Source organism: Pristis pectinata, chromosome 23 (genome assembly GCF_009764475.1).
Source record: "Pristis pectinata isolate sPriPec2 chromosome 23, sPriPec2.1.pri, whole genome shotgun sequence".
NCBI classification, from domain to species: Eukaryota; Metazoa; Chordata; class Chondrichthyes; order Rhinopristiformes; family Pristidae; genus Pristis; species Pristis pectinata.
The window spans coordinates 29374895-29402157 of NC_067427.1; the positions used below are offsets into that span (position 1 = coordinate 29374895).

At 39.5% G+C, this 27263-nt stretch overlaps 1 protein-coding gene across 1 annotated transcript in view; it reads right to left on the bottom strand.

The window, feature by feature from the left end:
- Positions 1 to 27263, bottom strand: part of LOC127582304 (uncharacterized) — a 204348-nt gene that overhangs the window by 153235 nt on the left and 23850 nt on the right. The window contains exon 3 of the mRNA XM_052037483.1: positions 20573 to 20729. Coding sequence (XP_051893443.1) covers positions 20573 to 20729 — 157 coding nt within the window. The remainder of the gene's footprint in view (positions 1 to 20572; positions 20730 to 27263) is intronic.

A 27263-nucleotide genomic window follows, 5' to 3' on the forward strand; every position in this document is an offset into this window, starting at 1 on the left:
GGGCCCAAAACTGGACACAGTATTCCAAGTAAGACTTCACCAGTGCTCCATAGAGCCTCATCAACACTTCCCTACTTTTATACACTATACCTCTTGAAATGAATGCCAACAAAGCATTCGCTTTCTTCACCACCGATCCGACCTGGTGGTTAACCTTTAGGGTATCCTGCACGAGTACCCCCAAATCCCTTTGTACTTCTGTACTTTGAATTTTCTCCCCATCTAGATAATAATCTGCCCATTTATTTCTTTTTCCAAAGTGTACAACAACACATTTCTCAACATTGAAACTCACCTGCCATTTCTTTGCCCATTCTCCTAAACTATCTAAGTCTCTCTGCAACCCTCCTGTTTCTTCAATACTCCCTACTCCTCCACCTATCTTGGTATTGTCTGCAAACTTAGCCACAAACCATTTAGTCCATCATCCAAATCATTAATGTACAAAGTGAAAAGAAGCAGCCCCAACACCGACCCCTGTGGAACACCACTAGTAACCAGTAGCCAACCAGAACAGTATCCCTTTATTCCCACCCTTTGCTTTCTGCCTACCAGCCAATGCTCAACCCATTCTAATATCCTACCTGTAACTCCATCTCTCATCTTATTAATCAGCCTCTTGTGCAGCACCTTGTCAAAGGCCTTTTGAAAGTCTAAATACACAACGTCCACAGCCTCTCCCTTATCCACCCTACCTGAGATTTCCTCAAAAAACTCCAATAGGTTGGTCAAGCAGGATCTTCCCTTCATGAAACCATGCTGGCTTGGACCTATCTTGCCTTGCACCTCTAGGTATTCCATAACCTCATCCTTGACGATCGATTCCAATAACTTTCCCACCACCGATGTCAGACTAATAGGTCTGTAATTTCCTTTATGCTGCCTCCCACCTTTCTTATACAGCGGAACTACATTTGCGACCCTCCAGTCCTCCAAAACCATGCCGGAATCTATTGATTCCTGGAAAATTATCACCAATGCCTCCACAATCTCTAAAGCCACCTCCTTCGGAACCCAGGGGTGCATCTCATCTGGTCCGGGAGACTTATCTGTTTTTAGTCCACTTAGCTTCCCTAGCACCTTCTCTTGAGTGATCTTGACTGAACTCAGTCCTATCTCGAGAGCCCTGACTATCCGGTATATTGCTGATGTCCTCCACAGTGAAGACCAATGCAAAATACTCATTTAGTTCCTCTGCCATCTCTCTGTTATCCATTATAATCTCTCCCCCACCGTTTTCAATTGGTCCTATATCAACCCGTGTCTCTCTTTTACTCTTCATATATTTAAAAAAAACTCTTAGTATCGTTTTGAATGTTATCTGCCAACTTCCTCTCATAATTCATCTTTTCTTTCCTAATGACCTTCTTAGTTTCTTCCTGTAAGTTTTTAAAAGTTTCCCAGTCTTCTGTTTTCCCACTAATTTTTTTGCTTCCTTGTATGCCCTCCCTTGCTTTTAGTTTAGCTTTCACCTCTCTCATTATCCACAATTGTGCCATTTTTCCATTCGTAATCTTCTTTTTTCTTGGAATATATCTATCCCACATTTTCCTTATTTTTTGTAAAAATTCCATCCATTTCTGCTCTGCCGTCCTTCCAACTAGCTTACTTTTCCAATCAATTTGGGCCAGTTCCTCTCTCATGCCACTGTAATATCCTTTGTTCCACTGAAATATTGACACATCTGATATCAGCTTCTCCTTTTCAAATTTGAAACTGAACTCAACCATATTGTGATCGCTGGTTCCTAACGGTTCCTTTACCTTTAGTTCCCTAATCACCTCAGGTTCATTACACAGCACCCAGTCCAAAACAGCTGATCCCCTGGTGGGTCCATCAACAAGTTGCTCCAAAAAGCCATCCCGTAGACACTCCACAAACTCGCTCTCCTGAGATCCACCGCCTTCCTGGCTTTCCTAATCCACCTTCATCTTAAAATCCCCAATTCTTGCTTGATGAAACTTTTTGTGCAGCACGTTATGAAGTGTTTTTTGAAAATCCAGATACACTTGTACTTCATTCTGCTTTTCTGGCCAAAAATTCGTAATTAATAATAAATATGCTTGCTTTCTTACAACCACATTAACTCTGCCTAATAACAATGACCAGCTGTGCCCAATGCTGACCTGCAAGAAATCCTTGCACTTACACAAAAGGAACCAGAGCTAGAGCTCATAAATACAAAATAGTTTTCAAGAAATTAGGTAGGTACTTCAGGGAAACCTTTACTCAAAGGCGTTGATAAATATACATTGAGAATTTGGTCAAACAACAAGACACATGAAAATAGGAGTAGGCCACCAAAATCCTCAAGCTGTCCTCACCATTCAATATGATCGTGGGTGATCTATGCTGGCCTCAACTCCTCTTCTATACCAGTTCCCCATAACTCTCAATTCTTTGATCTTTCCAATATTTATCCATTTCCACCTTAAATATATCTAATGATCTAATTAATAGAATTAACTTTGGTTGTAGGAAACTATGCTGAGAGTTTTGCACAAGAAATCTTTTCATCCCAGTTGCAAAGATTCTTTTTTGTTAATAAAAAGTGCTTTGTTGTCAGGAGAGCAATTACTGCAAGGCTCAGTTGCCAGAAGAAGAAAGACCGAGGGGAGAGAAACAATGGCTCCGGTCAGAACTCCCACCTTCCAAGAACATTCCAAAAGCACAGATCCAACTGCACACTAGTCTGACAGATACGTATACAGTGGAAGGAATCATCGACTTCCACCATATACTATTGCCAGTGCTACAGTCAGAAAGCCACAGCTAAAGAGGTCTCCTTTTGGGCAGTTAAAGTCATGGAAATCCTGATCTCCTTTGCACCTGGCTAATTCCAGGCATCAATGATGGACATAAGGCAGATCTCTCAATATGCATAAAGGAGGGGACAGATGCTCTTTACTCAAGAAGAGCCAATTTCATTTCCTTCTCCTTGCACAAAGACCAGAAAGTACCTTAAGCAGTTGACATTGTCAACACAATAGGTTTCCTTATGAAAACAAGGTTAATTGTCACATACTATTCCATCCTGAATGCTATCTAGGTCTTTCCACATGTAGGCATGGACTTCTTTATTTTCTGAGGAGTTGTAAATACAACTGAACATCATGCAATCAAAGAACATCCACATTTTAGACCTTAAGATAGAAGGAAAGTTACAGATCAAGCAGCTGAGGATGGCTAGGCCTAGAACACTGTCCTGAGAAACTACCACAGTGATGTCCTGGGGTTGGGATGATTGACTTTCTCCTTTAAAAGGTGAAATAGTAAGAGTTCAGGAGCCAACATGTTCTCAGAAGGGTGAAAGGAAAGGATAGCAAGTGCAAAGAACCCTGGATGTTACAGGATATCAAGCACTGATTTTTTTTTATTTTACAGCAGCAAAAGGCAGGTACAGAAAACTAAAAATTGGGGAGGCCCTTCAAAGTATACAATGTTTTGGGGACTACTTAAAAATGAATTTAGGAGAGGCAAAAAGGGGGCACAAAATATCACAGACCAATAAGATTAAGGAAAATCCCTAAGTATTTTAAGTACATTATGGGCAAGAAGGCAACCAGAAAAACAGTAGGCTCTTCAGGGACCAAAGAAGCGACCTGTGCATGGCACCAGAGAACAAAGGCGAGGTCTTATAGGTGATTACTTCTGATCTGTATTCTGTAAGGAGGACATTGTAGTTAGATAATTGGTGAAATTCCCAAAGAAGTTACCAGCAAAAAGCAGGAATTATTAGGTATCTTAGCAGGCTTTAAGGTGGATAAGTCCCTAGGGCCTGATGAGATGTGTCCAAGGCTGCTGGGGTCCTGACAGATATTTTTAAATCTTCGCTGGCCAAAGGTGAGATGCCAGATGACTGGACTACAGCAAATGTGGTACCTTTATTCAAGAAGGGCACTGGGGATAATCCAGGTAACTACATATTAGTGAATCTAGACAGTGGTAGGAAAGTTATTGCAAAACCATTGAGAGACAGGATTAATGTACATTCGGAAAGGCAGGGATTGGTCATGAATAGTCAGCATGTGTTTGTTGGTGGGAAATCCTGTCTGACTAATTTGATTGAAATTTTCAAATAGGTAACAAAATGTATTGATGAGGGCAGTTGGTTAATGTAGCAAGACCTTTGACAAGATTCCACATTGGAAATTGGTTCAAAAGGTTAGAGGCCAAGGTATCCAAGGTAAGTTGTCAAATTGGCTTGTTAAGTGATGTTGGGAAATAATTTTTGTGGCTGCAAATCCCTGACCAGTGGCATATTACATGGATTGGTGCAGAAACCCTTACTGCTTGTTACATATTTAGGATGTGAATGTAGGAGATGTGACTTGTAAGTTTGCAGATGACAAGCACAATGAGTAGTAGAGCCTTAGGGAGTATTGAGGAACAGAACGATCTTGGTGTCCTAGGATCCTTGAGGTGGCAGCACAGGTGGATAAGGTGGTGAAGAGGGCATATGGGTTATTTCCCTTCATTAGCTGAAGCACAGAATGCAAGAGCAGAGAAGTACAACTTTATAAGACATTGGTTAGGCCACAGCTGCAGCGCTGTGTGCAATTCTGGTTGCCATACTATAGGAAGGCTGTGATTGTATTGGAGAGGGTGCAGAGGAGATTCCTCACGACGTTGGCCTGGCTTAGAGTATTACAATTACAAGGAAAGGGATTTTATGAGGAGGATTTATTAAGGAGGATTTATTTTCCTTGGAGCCGAGCAGGTTGAGGACATGAGCGGTACATATAGGGTTAACAGTAGGAAGGTTTTCCCTGTAGCAGAGGTGTCTATAACTTGAGGGCATAGGTTAGGATAAGGGATATGGAGTTTGGAGTGGTTTCGAGGAAGTTGTTTTTTTAAATCCAGAGGGCTATTGAAATCTGTATCAAACTACACTGCCTGAGGGGATGGTGGTTTTCACAACCAATCTTTCATATCTACATGAGCACATGAAGAGCCAAGGCATAGAAGGCTATAGGCTAGACTGGTAAAAAGGGATTAGTATACATAGTACTTGATTGTCAGCATGGACACGGTGGGCCAAAGGAACTGTTTCTGTGTTACAAGTCCCTTTGAAATGTAACTGATATTTCACTCCAGGCTGTGGACAGTTTGCCCACCACTGTGATTGACTTTAGTTTTACTAAGACTCCACGATGCCACACCTGGAAAAATACTATCTTTATGTCAAAGGCAGTTCTTTCCACCTCACTTCTGGAATTCAGCTTGTTTGTCTATAGCAACAAAGCCTGAAGTATAATATTCCTGGCAAACTCCCACTTGAGCAATGGATTACATTTGGTTGCACTACCAACAACACTTTCTATCACCTTGCTTATGACTGATAATTACTAAATAAATCAGCAGTTAGCCTGATTGGACATCCTTTTTGTGGACAGACCGTATCTGAGGAATTTTTCATATTGTTGTGTGGATGACAGCCAGCTGCACTGGTATAGCTTGGCAAAAAACACACCAAGTCATGGAGTGCAAGTCTTCAGCATTATTGCTAGGATATTATTCGAAACCACAGCTCTTGTTATACCTAGTTCACTCAGCCTTTTCTTGATTTCACATGGAGTGATTCAAATTGGCTAAAAAGACTATTGCATTTAGTGAATGTGATTGACAAATCTCTATTTCAAAGCATCTTTCATTCCAGACATAAATGATAAGCGGTAGTAGTAACGAAATAAATTTGTAGATAACTTTGCCATGTGGACTCATCTCCACTTGTAATCAAGTTAAATACATATAAAAATGCATTTCAAGTACAGGTCCCATAGAAAGGGGATATATCAATTCCATCACTCTGGGACAGAATCAATCTTAGTTGTCACCTCTTGAAGATCCAAATTCTAATAACTATCATCAATTAATCTCATAACAAGTTTAATATTAAACTGCTGCAATGTTTGTAAGGCTTTTTTTTATAGTCAATATCATAAAAGTGTACAAGACTACCAATATTTCCTAAAGAAAACAGTAAATATTCCCTTTTGGCTTCCAACATTATTTGATGATCTTTTCTAAAAGTCTGTTATGGAAAATCAATGTTGTGAAAACTGGTGTGATAGCAGGATCTGATTGAGTTGAAAATGGTATATGCTTTGGAATAAAATTTTAATATTTCCTGGCTTCTGACATTATCTGGGCAAGTAAAGCTATCCAATTTGTAGAGGACTGCAGGAACATTAAAAGAGGTTTTTAAGAGCCTCATCCCTCCCCCAACAACCCCAAAGCAGATTGGTTTGGTGCAACTGATGCCAAAATCCTAAACCAAAACAATACATACCCATGAATGCAACCATTTCCACTTTAGCTTTGAAGGTAGCTAAATATTACTTAAATATTAAAATAAATTGCTTGCCTCATATTTAATCTCTACTTTAAAACTAACCTAACAAAAGAGAATCAAAAACAATTACACTCAGGTACTCGCAATCTTTCTATTTACCTGTGTGATCCAGCTTATACACTTCTAACCCCCATCTCCAGCACTCCCTACAAAGAAATACAACCTCTCCCCCTTGAACCATTGTTTTTTTGTGACAGGATCTCCACATTCCTCTGCACTGCAGTCTCTCTTTCTCTGCTCCCTTCTCTGCATTCCTTGCTTTTGATTCTCTCCCCCACCTTCCAATCTTCCACTACCAATCCTGATTTTGATACCAAGTCATCTGAAGTTCACACCACAACCTTACAGATCTCCTCTTCCACCCCTCCCCCACTGTATCTTAACCTTTTGATTTACTACTAAGGCCTTTACCCAACTCCTGCCCTTCATCTTTTTGGGCCCAACACCTGCCCATCCCTGTGCCTCAAACTTCACCCAGTTCATGTTTAGATCTCCCTGCATCTCCTTGTATCCTGGCTTTTCTGATCCCTCCTCCTTCTCCGCTCCCAGCTGAAGATTTATACCTCAATAACCACCCAACTGCTCAATTTAGTTAGTTACAATGTTAATCAGGTTCCAATGCCCAAATCAAGACCTGAGAAATACCCATTTTCAAGGCTTCCCAATCACAAAACAACACCTCAGCTTCCTCCTCTATTGTTTTCTTAATTCCCTCACACAATAATTTAAGTCTATGTGGAGCAGGTGAATTTAAAAGTACAATTGTTAAGAGTGTTTCACAAGTGGAGCATTTAAATAGCTGCTTCATTTATAACAGAGAAGAGGCTGTGCTTAAGCTCATCTGATGAAATGAAACTAGGGCAGGTGGTGGAAGCGTTGATTGTGGGGCACAATTTTTGGGAAACTGACCACAATTCTACTTACAAGGTAATTATGGAAAGGGATAAGGTTGGTCCTCAAGTTAAGGTCATAAATTCGGGGAAGCCTAATTTCAATAGCACAAGAGAGGACTTGGTGAAAGTAGATTGGGAGCAGATGCTTGTGGGTAAAACAACATCTGACAATGGGGAAATTAGCAAGAGTTCAGGCATGTTCTGATAAGGGTGAAAGGTAAAGATAGCAAGATTAGGGATGACAGATGTTACTGAACGTTTGATCAAAAAAGGGAAGCATGTGACAGATATAGGCAACTACTATCAAGAAGGTCCCTCAAGGAATATAGAGAATGTAAGAGAGTACTTAAGGAGGAAATTAGAAAGATAAAAAAAGGTCATGAAATATCCTTGGCAGGTTAAGATCAAGGAGAATCTTAAATCATTTTGTAAGTATATTAGGAGGATAGCTAGAGAAAGTGGCTCCCCTAAAGGACCAAAGGGGTAATCTATGTGTGGAGCCAGGGGATATGGCTGAGGTCTTAAATGAATACACCTCATATTAAGGTGCAAGATGATAATAGAATCCATAAGTGTAGATAAATCCCCAGGATCGAATGAGATCTATCCCAGAATGCTATGGAAAACAAGGGAGGAGATTGCTGGGGCTCTAATGGAGATTCTTTCATCTTTGTTAGATGGTGAGGGACCAGGAGACTGGGGGATATCTAATGTTGTTCCCTTATTTAGGAAGGTATCTAATGTTGTTCCCTTATGCCAGTGGTAGGGAAACTATTGAAAATTCTGAAGGACAGGACTATGTGCATTTGGAAAGGCAGAGACTGATTAGGGATTGACAGCATGGTTTTGTATGGGAGAAATCTTGTCTCAGTTTTCTGAGGAGGTAACAAAGGAGATTGATGAAGGCAGAGCAGTGGATGTTGTCTATATTAGCAACTTGGATGTGAACGCAGGAAATATGATTAACTTTGCAAATGACGTTAAAATTGGTGGTGTTGTGGATAGTGAGGTAGGTTATCTAAAGTTACAACAGGAAATAGATCAGTTGGAAAGTTGAGCAGAGCATTAGAGATGGAATTTAATCTCAATTAAATGGTGATACATTTTGGAAAGTCAAATAGGGGTAGCACATATATATCAAATGATACGGCACTAAAGAATGTTGATGAACAAAGAGACCTAGGGGTCCAAATTCATAGTTCACTGAAATCAGCAGGGCAAGTCGACACAGTGGTGAAGAAGGCATATGGCATGCTAGCTTTCATAGGTCTGGGGATAGAATACAAGAGTTGGGATGTTATGTTACAACTTAAACCACATTTGGAGCAGTGCACGCAGTTCTGGTCACCACACTATAGGAAGTATGACTGTGCTGAAGAGAGTGCAGAGAAGATTCACCAGGATACTGCCAGGACTGGAAGCCTTAAATTAAGGGAGAGATTGGATTGGCTGGACTTGTTTTCCCTAGAGCGAAGGAGGAGGCTGAGGGACAATCTGATAGAAGTATACAAGATCATGAGAGGTATAGATTATGATAGATAGTCAAAATCATTTTCCCATCGTATAGGTATCAAAACAAGAGGACACAAGTTTAAGGTGACATGTAGTAGTTTTAAAGGTGATCTGAGGGATTTTTTTTTATATACACAGAGTGGGTGATATCTGGAACATCCTGCCAGAGGTGGTGTGGAATCAGTTACAATTATTATATTTAAGAGGCATTTAGACAGACACAAATAGGCAAGGCATAGAAGAATATGGTCCTAAGGTGTGCAAATGGGATTAAAATATAGACGAGCAAAAAGGTCGGCATGATCGTAGTGGGGCAAAGGGCCTGTTTCTGTTCTGTACAACTCTAAGACTCTATAAATTGTGATTTATAGGGTGATGACACAAAATCTGTCTGTGGTACCTACCAAAGATCAGTTGAGTCTTTCAACAATCTGCTAAAGGACAAAAGAAAAATGTGTCAGAAACTTCCTCTCTTAACACTTTCATCCAGTGTCAAGAAATCAATTAATAGATCATTAGGATTCACATAAGCTTCTGTTTATTCCAACCTTGTTTAAGAAGTATGAACTAGTAAATTAACTAATCACTTTTCAGTTAACAATTTACTGCAGACACTTGTTTTGGGTTCAGCATCACTAGTCCCTTGTTCCGCATGATCCAGAAGGAGAAATCAGAGTATGTGGCCTTAATAAGTGTTCCTTATATAAACATACAGGTTATAGCGGGCTAATTCATTGGAGGGTATGAAGTGGTACCCAATACACATCCATAGCTGCATGATGATCAGGACTCAGAACTAAATGCATCTGGTGACAGGAAAACTGGAAAAGGAGGAAGAGGTAGTCTTTTAATTACACTGTGGAAACTTTATGGGTAGAAATAGGAAAGAGCCTAATTGGAGTTGTGTATAGGTATCTGGAATAAACTGTGAAGCAGGAAAAAGCAAAAATTTGAAAAGCACATAGCAAAAGTGGAGTAATTTTAATAAGGCACTTTAATTCAAATAAATTGAGATAAACTGACCAGTTCATGTCTGAATCAGTTAATCTCTGGGGTTTATACAGGATAGTTTTCTTAAGCAATGTCCCAGAACAAACAATAAAACATGTCATATTAGATCCACAATAGTGTAATGAGCCCAGATTATATTAACAGACTTGGGTAAGGCTGAATTCCATGCAATGGAACGGATACTATCTACCATAAATTGGGTAAATCTGCTAATGGTTTAAACCATAATAGAATAGATGACATTCAAAAAAAGACATTTGCTATAATACAGAACCAGACTAAACTCTAATGGGCAGAAGACCTTAAGATAAAGAAGCTGTACATAACCAAAGAGGCAAGGGATGACATAAAACTAAATAAGCAATCATCAAGTCAGAACCTGCTACAGATCCTGGTGAAATTTTTTATCTATCTATAAAAACAGCAAAAGGAAGTACTAAAAGGAAGAATAACATGAGACTTGGAAATGTAATCAAATCTACAGATGTTCTGTATAATCGTTAGGGAAAAGGTGGCCAGGAGCAATGTGGCCCATTTAAAGATGAAAATGTAAATAAGAAAATTCCAGGTATGTGGAAGGATTATTTTGCATCAGTGCTTACAGCAGAAAAGAAAAAAAAAACGTTTTGAGAAAACAAATAGTAAATCAGGAACAGTGATTTGCCAGAATACTGATGAAGCATATAATGGCATTGAAGAAGGAAAATACTTAGGCTGCGATTTTCTCCACCAAAGGGTCCTAAAGAACATAAATGATTAAAAAAAATTGGAAATGCCTTTATTACAAACTCCTCTTGATTCAGGAGTTCCTTTATATTAGAACATTGACCATATTGCTCTGTTATTTAAGAACAGCAACCAAGAGAAACCTAGGAATTGAAGACCCATTAGACTTTTAGCTGAACAGTAGAAGCAAAGGTGAATGTGTAAAAGGCAAGTCATGCCTGACACACACAATTGAAATCTTTGAAGATATTACTAAAGCAGTAAGGCTGTGATGTTTATATAGACTTCCAGAAATTTGCCAACGTTCCTCACTAGAGACTGTTAGCTAAAGTTCATGGGATTGAAGGCAATATATTGACATGGCTATGAAACTAACTGAATAGTAAAATAGAGGAGGGATAATGAGCAGGTACAAATTGGCAGAGTGTGATAAGGTTCTGCACTGGGGCTACAACTATTCAGCATATTTATTAATTATAATGGGATTGAAAGTCATGTGAATGATGGTATTAAGTTACAAAAATACATCACAGAATACATGAGAAACTAAATTTCAGCATCAACAAATGTGAATTAATCCACTATGTACTTTAAAAAAAAACAGAGCAACTTCCAAATCATTAAAAGCCAGGAACAATGGAGTTCCAATGAGTCTTGGAACTTGTGCACACATTATTAAACAACTATACAAAACCTGTGAGCAGGTCTTGACATACAGATATTGACTTTTGAGAATGTGCAGCATAGATTTACCAGAATGGTGTGTGGTTCCTAAAAGCAGAGACTAAGAAACTAAGATCTTATTTAAGATTAAGAAATAGAAGGAAATTAATAAGGTAGATATAGCAAACAAATTTGCACTGGTCGTTGAAGTCTAAAAGGTCATAGCCTAAATATTAGAGCCAGGTCTAATTCTGAATCAAGTTCAGAAAATACTTCTACCTACGAACTATGCTAGAAGTTTGGAACTTGCTTCTAAAAAATAGAAATTGATGGTAATTTAAAATCTCAGAATAATAAACTTTTATTAACCAAAAAAAATAAGGTAAGTGGGGAAAAGGTGAGATTTGAGAGTTAGATCATGGATCAACTATGATCTTATTGAATGATGAAACAGATCTGAGGAGATAAATATGCTACATCTGCTCCCATGTTCCTTTGTTCTGATAACTAGCTAAACAATAGCGAGTACCTGAGATCAAAACACAGAACGTGCATTGCTGCATTCAAACTATACATGGAATACTATGCGTTCTACATGATCTCTTTTAACACAGAATGGCATACTTTCAAATTATGCTATTCCTCTGACTGCAGAAAATTTACTTATTTAACAAATTAAATAGGTAACATAACAGGATTTGAAAAGCATATATGTAAAGTAATTATAAATAATAAAACTTTCAAAGTACTAAAGCAAAAACCTTCCATATAAATTTTATCTATAAAACTCATTGTTCACTTCTTTCATTGCTATGTGCCTCCACAGAACTCGCTGACTGGCCCTGCCATAGCTAATCAGGCAGTTTCAATAAATGCAATTAGTTAAATCTGAGCCCCTAAACTGAAATGCCATGCAATAGAATGCAATATTATGGATGGGGGTTTGTCCAGTAAGGAAAGATTAAGCAAGCTGAACCTATACTCTCTAGAGTTTAGAAGAATCACAGGTGATCTCATTCAGACATACAAAATTCTTACAGGACTTGACAGGGTTGATGCAAAGATGGAGTTCCCTGCAGCTGGGGAGCCTAGAACCAGAGACATAGTATCAAAATTAAGGGTTGGCCATTCAGAACCGAGACAGCACTGTAAATAGTGCTAATGCCTCCCAGCTCCAGGGAGTTTGCTCCGATTCCCTCCCACCTCCCAAAAATAATACGCTGGTAGGTTAATTAGTTACTGTAGATTCCCCATAGTCCAGAGAGTGCAGATGGATGGTAGTTGATAGACACGAGACAGAATAGATTGCAGGAGGTACAGGGCAATGGGACTGATGGGTGTGCTCTGGCAGAGACTTAATGGATTGAATGGCCCCCTGTACTGCAAGTTAATATAGAAGTATGAGATTAAAAAATGTCTTCATAAGAGGATAGTAAACCTTTGGAATTCTTTATCGAAGGTGGCTACTAGGCTCAGTCACTAAGTATATTTACGAAAGGGATATGGGGTTAATATAGGAAAATGGCACAGGAATAAAAGATCTTCAGTGGTGGAACAGGCACAAGGGACCAAATGCCTAGTCCTGCTTCAATTTCTCATGTTTTTACCATGTAAATTACAAAGAACCATGGTTTTGCTCTTTTCACAGATCTAAATAGTCTACATTTCTGATTTAACTATTAATCAAACATACTGTACACAGAGTTCTATTAGCAATGTGCATCTAACAACTGGTAAGCAGACTGATCATAATGTGATTTGAGTACAAAGATGATTTGAGCACTATACTGCTATTTTGTAATACTCCAGCCATTATTTCACACAACTAAAAATGACTTCTGGTTGCTGGTTGACGTGTCATTTTTGGAGGTTTTCCAGAATTGTTTATGCATGGTCTAGCAAATCTTGCATATCATTTTGGACCGTTAAAAATATTCTAGTAAACTAAGGTTTTATGAGGCAACACACAAAGCACTGGAGGAACTCAGCAGGTCAAGATGAAGGGTCTCAACCCGAAAATGCTGACTGTCCATTTCCCTCCATAGATGCTGCCTGACCTGCTGAACTCCTCCAGCACTTTATGCATTGTTCCAGATTCCAGCATCTGCCATCTCATGTGCCTCCAAGGTTTTATGAGGTATGGGTGGTCTAGGAAAGTTCTACAAGAACTAAACATAACTGGAGAAAAGAAGTGGGGCTATGTAGACCAAACAAAGAATAGGGAGGAGGAGGAGGGCAATGCTTCCTGCAATTCTACATCCATGGAGGGTCTTCAGGGAGAAATATTCTCACATCATTTCCAATCAAGACCATTTGTAAAAAGTCTTTAGGTAAGGGCAGAACCTGCAGTAAATCTGGGTGATAGACTGGATCCAACACGATCTTGCCTTTTATACATCAGGCTTCTTTCAGTCCGTTATTGGTAGCAAATCTTAGTTTGTAACATTTCAATTTGCAGTGTAGTGCTATACAAATAAGATCATAGAACCTCTCTATACAATCAGAAATACATTCATCACAATCCAATATGGTGAAGCAAGCAGGCAGTTTTATACTCTTTATTGATTTCTCCATTGTAAGGATGCCTTTCACTGCAGAGTTATTTTTTGTGAACTCATCTTAACTTTCATACTTAACTACAGAAAGAGATCTACACTATCAAGTTCAACTGGTCTGTAACTATAGACAGTGCATCATGCAGTTAAATGTTTGCTGGCAATACTGCCATCATTTCATTCTGCACCTGTATATCAATCACCAGGTTGGCTCTTGGGGAACCAGGGTTCTTCCTTCTGATAATGCCTCATGATACCAGTCAGGAGACATAGCAGCACAACAATCACATAACAAGTAAATGAAAACAAAAAAATGCAGATACTAGAAATCTAAAATAAAAACAGAAAATGCTGGAAATGCTCAGCAGGTCAGGCTGCATTAGTGGAAAGACAAACAGAGTTAACGTTTCAAGTTGAAGACCTTTGTCAGGCTGGGAAGGAGAGAAGCCTATCTTCTGTCTTTATTTTAGTCACATAACAAGAGCATGTTATTGCATAGAATATCATAAAAAAGTAATTGGCATCCTCAAACAAGAATTCCATACCAGGAACACTCTGGAGTAACACTGCAATTTTGGGAAAGTGGGTATAAATATTTATGGTAATGTGTAGCATGTTGCACAACCTGGCTACTATGAGTGAACAGTGCAACCTGTCACCTTCAGAAACATTAAAAGGAAGAGGAAGAGGAAGAAGAATTGAACTAGAAGGATGAGGACTGGAGAAGGAGAGAACATAAAAACAAGTTTTCAACATATATGGGCCCTTTTGCCCTGGTGCTTTATGTGGCCCTTTGAAAAATACAGATGATCTGCACTACATCTCCTTCTTCACCATAGCCCCAGACTCCTTACGTTTCCTCACTCAGTAACCATTAAATCAACCCTTTTCTGACACATCAGCATTTCCTTCAGTTCAGTGCAGATGTAAAATTCAACACCAAATACAAAGTTTAATCCAAATTTATCAAGTGAATCAGCTAAGAATATATCAAAAAATTAAATTAATCTTTAATTTAAAAAAAGGCTTCTGTCTGTTATGCACCTTTGCCTAACCTACAATGTTAGTTTCTAGTACATGGAGTCATTAAGAATAGGAAGAATGCTGGTAATACTCAACTGAATAGACTGTGGGTGTCTTGGAGGATAACCTGAGAGAGACCCCTGCATTAGAATATGCAAATTTCCCCCCCCCCCACAGGTTGCAGAACTGCGGGCCAAATGGCAGAAAGGTAGGGGTGGTGGTAAGAACTAAACCTGAGAAGGGGGAAGCATGTTTCCCTTCACAAAATCAATGATACTTCTTAATCTGCATTTCAGCAATCTAATAATCTGCTATAGAACAGAAGTCTGGACTGCTGTGATGATCTAGAAGAACCTTAGTTTACAATGGATATAAAAACCAATACAAAAAAGTCAAATCTAAATTTATCAATATACAATAAATATAAAATTAATCATCTTTTTACATTCCATCAGTAATTGTCATCCCAGTGTCTTTGCCTTTCTTAGCATTCTTACAAAATGTTTTCCCTCATGCTTGCAATATGGGACACAAATCATTTGAAAGAAGTCAAAAAAACAATGAACTAGAGACACTTGAAATTGAAATAGAGAATGCTGGGAATACTTAGTAGGTCAGGCAGCATCTGTGGAGAGACAAATCTTCTTTCACTGTACGAAGTAACTGCAAGGATGACCTTGATCACCTCCGGGTTTAGAGAGCCCAGCAGTAGGTTTTAGCATCTCCCACAGGATGCAGACTCTGGGCTGATTAATTGATAGGCAGGGTGGAAGCAGGAATATCAGTCTGAAAGAATAAATTCCTCTGGTCCATTGTAATAAAATGAAAGCTGCTTTCAGCAGTGGAACCCAGAACCAAAATGGCACATGCCTGAATGTCAATTTCCAGTTCTTGGTACTTCCATCGAAAATCAGTCTATCATTTCATGGAACCCATATACAGCTATTATACACTGCATGATTGCCAGTTCCACAGTTGTGATGGTGCCATCAACTGTTTTAAGTTGGTAAGATTTCCAGAATTGCTATACAAAATCTTGTTCTAAGTTGGAAGCAATCACCATGGCCAATTCCACAGAGCAACAGACCTAAAGCCACCTTTAGTTGTGTTTGCCTGTGAGCCATCTTCTGTAACCTGCTCGAAGTCCACACCTGACTTGACTGAGCTGGCACCAGTGGTGTTCTTTCCAAACCACCCTTCCACCACCATCTCTATACCCAGTTTTCTGATCACTCATGCCCAGAATCTGACATGCCAAACTGAGACATTTCCCACAATAAAGACAGAACAGGGTCTACAGTTTAAGAACATTGTACTATAGGTCTTTGTGTATATGGAAAAGAAGAGACTTTTTCTCTAAATATAGGGGTACAGAGGGTTACTTAATCGATACCAAGATGGCAACAGGGGAAAGTAACCTTGGAAGGTCAATGCCAAATTTGGCCAGAGGGACTGGATTCCCTAATGCTTAAAGTTTCATTACCTCAAATACATGGTCATGGCCAGCATGTGCATCTTTTAACACCATATCCTATTAAGAGCTCCACCACCTTAACAACCTGCTTAAAGCACCACAGCCTCCTCACTCATCAATTAAGAATCTCTTTCAAATAAGATTCAAATGCTCTTTTGCATCTCTACACATTATTGCTGCAAACCTAAAATGTACACTACAATTTGCAACCACTGCCTTTTCATTCAATGATAATCATATGACTAAAATGCAATCCAACAGAACCCAGCACCTGCTGACACATTGCACAAAATATTCACTCTCAAGCTGGTACAGGTTCTCTGAGACATCATACAACCTATTTAGGATACTTTTGTTACTTCGCACATGAATATCTTTCTGCATGGAAAATCTTTTAGTTGGCATTGGAATAACTACAGGAAGTTCTGCTATGATAGTTGCATTCCTAAGACAGAAAATCATGTTAGTACAAACAATTGTCAATGGGGAAGGGGGGGGTACGGGCTCACAATAACAGTTATTTCGCCCCCCCCCCACAGGATTTTCAAAAATAAAGGTGATTTTAATAACTAAGTTTATTTTATTACTGCAAACTAAAAATACTGAAGGCTGTATGTTACATTGTTTCATACTATATCCTTGCACAAGCATAAATAGAAGCGATTGCTTGTCAATTTCAATGGCTTCCTGCTGTGAAACTAGCAGCCTGTCTTCTTAAGAGACAATGGTGTTTGATTACTGCTGGGAGCTTACATGGAAACATTTTTTTCCCCTCAAGACAGCTTCTTTCCCTGCTTATCAATTTCCAAAGTAACTCTCAAGTGGTTCTCTAGTTCCTGATCAAAATCAGATAACAACAAATTTGGCCTACGTAATACAAATAGTGTTCCCTAATCCATCAATCATGTTATATTGAATTTGCCTTATGGAAACACGGGTTACAGCAGAACTACCTGCACTTGTATTCATGAGCTCTTAATTTTTTTGATGGGTTGTGGTAACAAAATAGTGAATTGCTAAATAAATTGAACTAAAAGCTTCAATTTTTAAGGACTTCAAAACTGAAATTTGGACAGTGGAAATGTTATGCAGAGGAGAAAGAACATGGTAAGTAATTTAAATCAAGCATCAACAATAAATGAGTAGGTACATGATTAAATAGTAATATTAAATTCAGGGACAAAAGTAACAGGAGAATATACTAGAAATAAAGGAATTAATTATTCTTACTTATTCATTCGCAGATGTGGTAAGACCAGCACTTTCTGCCCATCTGTATTACCCCTGAAGCAAGTGGCTGGCTAGGCTACTTCAGAGGCCAGTTAGGAGTCAATCACATTGGTTAGTCTGCCTCTGGACTCACATATCAATCAGCCAAGGTAAGGACGTCAAATTTCCCACCCTGAAGGACTTCAGGAAGTCAACTGAATTTATACAACAATCCAGTGGTTTCAAGATTACAAATACTGACAGATTTTTATTCCAGATTAATTTAAGTTTCCCAACTCAATGACGGCACCCAAACATATTTCTGAATTATTAGATAATAAGTCAATAACAATTACGATGCAAAGTAATGATATACATTGTAATAAATAATAGTTAAGTGGATACTAAATTAATACGTATATATGTGTGTATATATGTGTGTATATATGTGTGTATATATGTGTGTATATATGTGTGTATATATGTGTGTATATATGTGTGTATATATGTGTGTATATATGTGTGTATATATGTGTGTATATATGTGTGTATATATGTGTGTATATATGTGTGTATATATGTGTGTATATATGTGTGTATATATGTGTGTATATATGTGTGTATATATGTGTGTATATATGTGTGTATATATGTGTGTGGGACGCTTGAATGTAATTGCATGCAAATTCTTGTGCCAAATGGGAATACTTTATGTCCTGGATAATTAAACATAGAGAGAGTATTTCTGGCAGCTTGAGGTTATGCTCCATTTTAGAATTTGATGAATGGTGGGTGTCACGGCAGGTATACAGAGGACTGAGTATTTCCTGGATCACATATTCCAGGAGGCTTTCATCCTATAGTCACAGAATTCAAGGGGATATTAAATGGGTGGCTATCCAGAAAGGTTGACAGATCAAGCAAACAGGGCAAGGGACAAAGAAATGGAATTAATCGGACAGCTCTTACAAAAAAAATGGAGTACGCACAATGGACTAAATATTTTTTTTCTCTGATCCATTATTCTATGATCTTGAAAGATGTTTTCACAATGTACACCTTCAGGAAAGGAAAAATAATGTCTTGTATTTCTATTGTGCTTTTCATGACTTCATGCTGTTTGAAAGAAATGCTCAGAATAAGAAGTACTCTTGAGATGTTTTTGCTACTGTAATAAAGAAAATATAGCAAGTTGCAACAGCAATCTCATAAACAACAATAAAACAAATAATCAAATCATCTGTATTAAGTATTGGCTGAGATATAAATAGTAGCAAGAATTATTTCAGAGTACCCTTGCTCTTCTCCAATCTCTGTTCTAGAACTTGAACCCACATGTTTTTCACTCAGAGGTGAGGAAAGAAATTAATCTTCTGAAACCTTCAACTCTGTTCATCAGCAGATCTTTGATATCACATCATAACATATTGCATCTCACCTTTAAAAAGCAGTAATCCCAGTGGATTTCCTTTTATCCCAACAGCTGAACTGCCTACAAGGAACATCATTACAACTGACATTACCCTTTATATTAAAATATGGGGTAGGCTGAGAAAAAAAATGCCTTGCCTTTTGCATGTTAGATTCATGTGAAACTTGAAAATCACTCCAAAGTAAATTGGCACACAAGCTCTGCTTACAGAAGCATCTTGCTGCCTACATTCATAAAAACGTTCTGTATATTTTAATTTATTGCCACCTCCCACTCGATCAACTGCCCCCACTTCCACACATCTCCCCCTTTCTACTCTACAAAATCTAAACACTGAAATTCTGCAAAGATCACGAAGCACAGAGGACAAATCACAGTATGTAACAGGAGAAGACCATTCAGCCCCTCAAGCCTGATTCTCCATTCAATCAGACCAAGGCTGATCTATAGATCAGTTTCATGAATCCATTTCCCTTTATAACAGACATCTTTAGTTTTAGGACAAAGTGCCTTAAAGATAATAATAACTTTTGAAATGTTATAATACAAGGAATTGTCACCACACGTGTTTCATATACAGCAATGAAATGAATGAACAGAAAATTTCCTCTTACGTTGTTTGAAAGATAAATATTAGACAGGACAACAGAACTCTGTTCTTCTTCAGAATGTCCCATTTTTTATTTTCACCTTAAAAGCCCAACATCAGCCACATAGAAGAATGTATTCTCATTCATATTGCTCTGTACATGAGAACGTTGCTACTTTCTGTTCATTAACATTATCCAGACTCATTTGATGCAGTCTAAGAAAGCATGGAAGAACTGAGAGCAATTTTGAAGAAGTCTATCGCTCATATTCTGCAATGATGTATTATTGCTCATTTGAATGTTAATAATGCAACTTGTAACCGTTGCTCATATTATGACCTCTGCTCATATTACTGCCATGGAGACATTAGCTTTCTTACTAGGATCTAGAATACCAAATGACTGGATTGAAAAGCCACATTACAGAGCTTTACAAACCTCCTATCTGCTCATGTCCTGATCAGGAACTTGGATAATGGAGACCCTGGAAGTAATTTCATGGCTGGAGGAAGAATGGATTATGTAATGAATCCCATCCAACCTCCCATAATCATTTGGTCGGATACCAGAAAAAGCCCCATAAATTGAGTCAGTCATTGTATTGGCAGCTATTAAGGAGACATTGCTGGATCACACAGGATAAGGACAAATGATATCCCAAGACACTGCATTTACTCTAGGCAGCTAGCCACACTGCTGATCCTTCCCATGCGGGAAGCAACTTGGATGTGTTCGAGAAGAGACACAGCATTTGCTCTTAATTTGGGAAACCACAAGGTAAAACACCTTAAGCTGCATACATTCATAAATTTGGTTACATCTTATTCAAACTTTGCCTGGAGAGCTATCCTTTGATAGTGCAGAAATAACTTAGCCATACTAACCCCGAGAGTTTTCACTACTAATTATAATGGAGAGAAAGTTTAATAGAATTTGCAAGCTTCCATGCCCAAATTTCCAATGTATGCTTTCAAAAGATGAAACCACATGCTGGAAACAAAATACATTAAATTTAAATTATAATGACTGTCAGTTGCCAACATCATGACATGCTGATGGGTATCAATAAAGAATGCTAATTTTATAACTCACTTCATCTACTTTTCCAACATCTCAATAATCTACTTACAACTTTTGAAGGCAGTTGTGGAGCAGACGTGGGTATAAGAGAAGCACAGTTCCTGCAATGGTTGTAATGATACAGAGCAGAGAGAGCAGACCAAGTACTGCCACAACAGCTCTCTCATTCCCCTCTGTTACCATATATGAGCAGTCACAATCACCAGCTATTAGGCAAATGAAAATAAAATTTCAATTAATTATAATGTCAGAATTGATAAACAAGCATTCTACATCTAATTCAGCAGTTAAAAGACCCAAGTTCATCTGTTACCTTCCATTCACTTTCAGAAACAGGCAAATTAAGTGAATTATGAAGCATCCAGATTTACATTCACAAAGTAGGCTTCTAGATTTGAAATTCTTTCTTACAACATTCTAATTCTAAGCAGGGTTGAATCTGTGGGTGATTCAACTTGAGGGCTAAATCTACTTGATACTGATGTAAATATAAACTACTTTGCAGTAATGAGCATTAAACAAGCAGACCAGCATAAAAACAAATTTAGTTCACTGCTGCCCTTCAGTCCACAACAGAATTGATGGAAGTGACCACGACAAATTGTATCTTCACACCAAGGACATCTTCTGTTGTATGGCACTACCATCATGCCAGATGGAGAGATCAAAACAGATCTGGCAGCTCAGAACTGGTTATCTGAGGTGCTGTGGATCATCAGCAGCAGCAGAAGAGTACACCACCACAATCTGTAGCCTCATGGATCACATAATCCTCATACCACCAGTACTATCAAGCCAGGAGAGCAATCCTGGTTCAATGATGAGTGCATGTACATGCTTCTGCAACATCAGGTGTACCTAAAAATGATGTAATATTTGTCCGAAACATTAACTACATTTCTTTTCCCAAAAATGCTGCCTCTCCTGCCAAGTGGTTCTAGCATTTTCTTTTTTTGTTTCAGATTTCCAGTATCTGAAGCTTTTTGACGTTCAGTTACCTTAACAGGTTTGGTCTCCACTCTATCACAAATATTTCTTCTGTTCTCTCCACCCCTTCCCCTCTTTGTAACTTGAAATATGTTTATTTTCTCACTTTTCCAGTTTTGGTGAAGGGCCCTTGATTTTAAACATCAACTCTACTTCTCTCCCCAGGGGAACGGCTTGGCCAGCTAAGTGCATTAGTTCATTTTCTATTTTTGTTTTGATGTCCAGCATCTGCAGTTTCTTTGTACCAATGGATATTAAAGAGTTACTTCTCTTGGCCAGAAGCTTGGAATATGCATAGTCTCAGGACAAGGGAGTGAATTTTAAAGCTAAGATCAGGTCCTGGTAGCGGTGTAGATTCCACCGTCAGGCTGGCACTGGAGGACCTGAGTACCATAATCAGCAGTCACGAGACAGAACACCCTGATGCCTTTCTGATCATCATGGGGGACTTCAACCAGGCCAGCTTGAAGAAGTTTCTGACAAATTACCACCAACATGTCACCTGAGGAACCAAAGGAGCCAACACCACCAAGAATGCTTACCGTGCCATCCCGGGCCCGTATTTTGGCAAGTCCGATCACCTGGCTGTACTTCTACTCCCAACATATAGGCACTGACTGAAGACTGCAGCACCAGTGATGAGGACTGTGAAAGTATGGTCAAGGAAGGCAAAGGAGCATTTACAGGACTGCTTTGAATTGGTGGACTGGACCATATTCAGGGATTCATCTTCGGATCTGAATGAATATGCCATGGCTGTCACCGACTTCATCAAGACCTGCATGGTTGAGTGCATACCATCGAGAACATACAGAGTTTTCCCAAACCAGAAGCCCTGAATGAACCAGGAGATTTGCAGTCTGCTGAGGGCTAGATCTGTTGCAGTCAAGACTAGCTATCTACAAACCTACAAGAAGTCTAGGTACAACCTACGGAAGGCCATCATAAAAGCGGAAAGACAATTCCGTATGATGTTAGAGACACAATCGGGTGCACGACAGCTGTGGTAGAGTTTGCACGCCACTACTTACTATAAGGTGAAACCTAACAGCATAAGTGGCAGTGATGCTTCACTCCCCGATGAGCTCAACACCTTTTATGCGCACTTTGAAAGGGAGAATAACACTACACCTACGTGAATCCCCACAGCATCTGGCGACCCTGTGACCTCCGTCTCAGAGGCTGAAATTAGAATATCCTTCAAGAGGGTGAACCCTCGTAAGGCACCAGGCCCCGACAGTGTACCTGGCAGGGTACTGAAAATCTGTGCCAACCAACTGGGTCAAGTGTTCAAGGACATCTTCAACCTCTCACTGCTGCAGTCGGAGGTTCCCACCTGCTTCAAAAAGGATCAATCATACCAGTGCCCAAGAGCTGCCTCGATGACTATTGCCCAGTAGCACTCACATCTACTGTGATGAAGTGCTTTGAGAGGTTGGTCGTGGCTAGAATTAACTCCTGCCTAAGCAGACCTGGACCTGCTGCAATTTGCCTACCGTCACAACAGGTCTACAGCAGATGCAATCTCACTGGCTTTGTACTCGGCTTTGGAGCATCTAGACAACAGCAAAACATACGTCAGGCTGCTGTTTAACGATTATAATTCAGCGTTCAACACCATTATCACCATTAACAAGCTTCAAAACCTGGGCCTCTGCACCTCCCTCTGCAACTGGATCCTCGACTTCCTTATCGAGAGGCCACAGTCAGTGTGGATCGGTAGTAACATCTTCTCCTTACTGACAATCAACACAGGCGCACCTCAAGGATACATGCTTAGCCCACTGCTCTACGCTCTCTACACTCATGACTGTGTGGCTAAGCACAGCTCAAATGCCATCTATAAATTTGCCGATGACACCACTGTTGTTGGCAGAATCTCAGATGTACAGGAGCGAGTTAGATTGGCTGGTTGAGTGGTGTCACAACACTGGATATGGCATTGCAAGTTGAGGTGATCTGCAAGTAGAGATCAGCTTGATACAGATGCTGCCTGATGTGCTGTTTCACATCATTTTCTGTTTTTATTTCAAATTTCCAGCATCTGCAGTTCTTTTATTTACAGCTTCAGAGTTGGCATTCCAAACAAAACGAAATAAGAAATCACAGGCCAGTAGATAGGTGCTTGGTTGGCGAGTATGAACTGAGTGGAATAGCTGAAATTATATAAAAGTAGAATACTTCAAATGATTTGTAATACTGGTAAGAATATTAACAATATTGGTAGGTGTTAAACAACCTGAATAAAGTTGTTTGGTTAAGTGATCCTCTTCATCGACAGAATCGTTGGAAAAACTTGGGCCTACTTGGGACTCCATTTAGACCATTTTCCAAAGATCTTTATTACCAGGAGTGGTGATGTGTACGAAGAGCAGTTGGTAAAGAGCTTTTGCTTTACAGATGCTCTGTGCAAGGCCCATTTTCTTGTATACTTCAGTGAAGAACTCAATAATGACATGCATCTTGGTTTTCAGTGTGCACAATAGAGCATTTCCAGTCTGTGCTTGATTACTGAGGTTGGAGTGAATTGGTTCTGAAATGGAAGGTTCCGAATGAAAAATGTTTCTCATTTTTCTGGGAAGTTTGTTGGATGTGAGGTGCAGTTGCAGTGAGGATTGAAAAAGCTATTTTTTAAAAGAACAAATTTAACTTTAACAGAGACATGGCTGCATGGTTCAGTATAATAGTCCAGGGTACTTGACATTTAAAAAAAGACAGTCAGGAAATGGAGAAGCAGTAAATGCTGATAAGGAAAATAGTGAAGAATGATCTTAATCCTGAAGACATTTCCAAAATGGGTAGAGATACAAAATAAGGGAAATAAAAGAAACACTGACGTAACTAATTTACATATCCACCAAACAGTAGAAACATGTTTGGAGATAGAATTAAACAACAAGACTATTGTAAAGGTAATGCAACAATTATGGGGACTTCAATTTTCATAGAGACTGGGAGATCAAATCTGCAGAAGTAGTTTGGAGGATAAATTCAGACAGTGAATTTGGAATGGTACTATGAAGCAACATATCCAATTAGGGAATTGGCAATGTTAGACCTAAGCATATGTAATGCACAGAGTCAACTGGCAATTTCTGTGTAAAGAATAAAGTGACCACAAAACAGTAGAATTCTATACACAGTTTGAAAGAGATAAAGAGTAATCAGAAACCAGAGACTTCAACTTAAAAAAAGCACATTGTATTAAAGCAAAACTGGCTCAAGTAAATTGGACAATAGTTTCAAGGGTTTCCCAGTAGACAGGAACTGGCAGGTATTTATTGAAATATTGCAAAATCTCAATGAATGCACTTTTCATTGAGAAAATAAAATTCTACAAGAAAAATGATTTGTGGTAACTAATCACTAATAGAGATAACAAAACAGAAGTTCCATTTACCATGAGATTATCTAATATCAGTCCTTACACCATGTTATTTCTTCCAGGCATGATCTCAGTTATTTAAATGGTGTGAGTTTAGAACATGGAAATCATTAATGGCCACACCAAACTGCTTCTGCTTTAATCATCCATTCTCAGTAAATGGCCAAGCACAACACCCATATACCACAGGAAGCAGGGAACTAGTGCACAACTGGAAGCATGGACAGGTATGTAGCAAAGAGCTGGAGGCCAGAGCATGCCTGAGGACTGGGATTGGGATGCGGGGACATAGCTTTGAAGATATTAACATTTGTCAAAAGCTTGCTCTCCTGTCATCCTGATCCCCTTTGTCCCCTGGTCCAGAATGACGTGGAAGTTTAATCATTGATTGCATTCAAAGTACAGATTTATATATTTCTGGACACTAGAAGAAACAAGGGATAACCACAATCTGGTTGAATTGTGATGCAGGCAAATGTCCTCTTCCTGATAAAATGCTTAGTGTATGGCTTTGTCATAATTAACACTGTTTCAGTAGAAAGACAAGCACAAGCTCTCATGGCAACATCCCCTTCCTCCCCACCCCCAGCATCCAGGCATAAGCACCTTATAGATTATATCATTGTATGAGTAAGAGACAGCATGGATGTCTGCATCTTCTGCGTCATGACAGATATTGACAACTACTTGACTAATCACAGCCCAATTCACTTCACTGTTTGTCTAAATTTTAAAATTCTCTGCAGAAAAAAAGCTCTCTCAGACAGTGCCTCAGAAAACCTTATGACTCCCATCTAATGAGAGCTGCAGAGTTTCCAAAGCATTTTGATTGCTGTGAAGACACAAGAGACTGCAGTTGCTGGAATCTGGAGCAACACACAAAATGCTGGAGGAACTCAGCGGGCCAGGCAGCTATGGAGAGAAATCGACAGCCGACTTTTTCAGTTGACACCCTTCATCTGAGCTTCACTGGACCTCCTTGAAGTCTGTCATAATTAGCATCTGCAAAGATACTCTTGGCTTCTCTACAAAAACCATAGAACAATACAGCACAATACAGGCCCTTCGGCCCACCATGTTGTGCCGACCTTCAAACCACACCTAAGACTATCTGACCCCTTCCTCCCACATATCCCTCTAACTTAAATTCCTCCATATGCTTATCTAACAATCTCTTGAACTTGACCAACATATCAGCCTCCACCACCACCCCAGGCAGCACATTCCATGCACCAACCACTCTGGGTGAAAAACCTCCCTCTGACATCTCCCTTGAACTTCCCACCCATTACCTTAAAGCCATGCCCTCTTGTATTGAGCATTGGTGCCCTGGGAAAGAGGCGCTGGCTGTCCACTCTATCTATTCCTCTTAATATTTTGTAGACCTCTCTCATGTCTCCCCTCATCCTCCTCCTCTCCAATGAGTAAAGCCCTAGCTCCTTTAGACTCTCCTCATAATGCATACTCTCTAATCCAGGCAGCATCCTGGTAAATCTCCTCTGCACCCTCTCCAATGCCTCCACATCCTTCCTATAATGAGGCGACCAGAACTGGACACAGTACTCTAAGTGTGGTCTAACCAGAGTTTTGTAAAGCTGCAACATTACTTCGCGGCTCTTAAACTTGATCCCACGACTTATGAAAGCTAACATCCCATAAGCTTTCTTAACTACCCTATCCACCTGTGAGGCAACTTTCAGTGATCTGTGGATATGAACCCTCAGATCCCTCTGCTCCTCCACACTGCCCAGAATCCTGCCATTACCCTTGTACTCCGCCTTGGAGTTTGTCCTTCCAAAGTGTACCACCTCACACTTCTCTGGATTGAACTCCATCTGCCACTTCTCAGATCAGCTCTGCCTCCTATCAATATCCCTCTGTAAGCTTCGACAGCCCTCCACACTATCCACTACACCACCGATCTTTGTGTCATCTGCAAACTTGCTAACCCACCCTTCCACCCCCTCATCCAAGTCATTAATATATATCACAAAAAAAGTAGAGGTCCCAGAACCGATCCCTGTGGGACACCACTAGTCACAGCCCTTGAATCCAAATGCACTCCCGCCACCACAGCCCTCTGCTTTCTACAGGCAAGCCAATTCTGAATCCACACGGCCAAGCCTCCCTGGATCCCTTGACCTTCTGAAGAAGCCTACCATGTGGAACCTTATCAAACGCCTTACTAAAATCCATGTAGACCACATCTACTACACTACCCTCATCAATCTTCCTGGTCACCTCCTCAAAGAACCCTATCAGGCTTGTGAGGCAAAATCTTCCCTTCATAAAGCCACGCTGGCTGTCCCTAATCAGTCCATGATTCTCTAAATGCTCACAGATCCTATCTCTTAGAAACCTTTCTAAC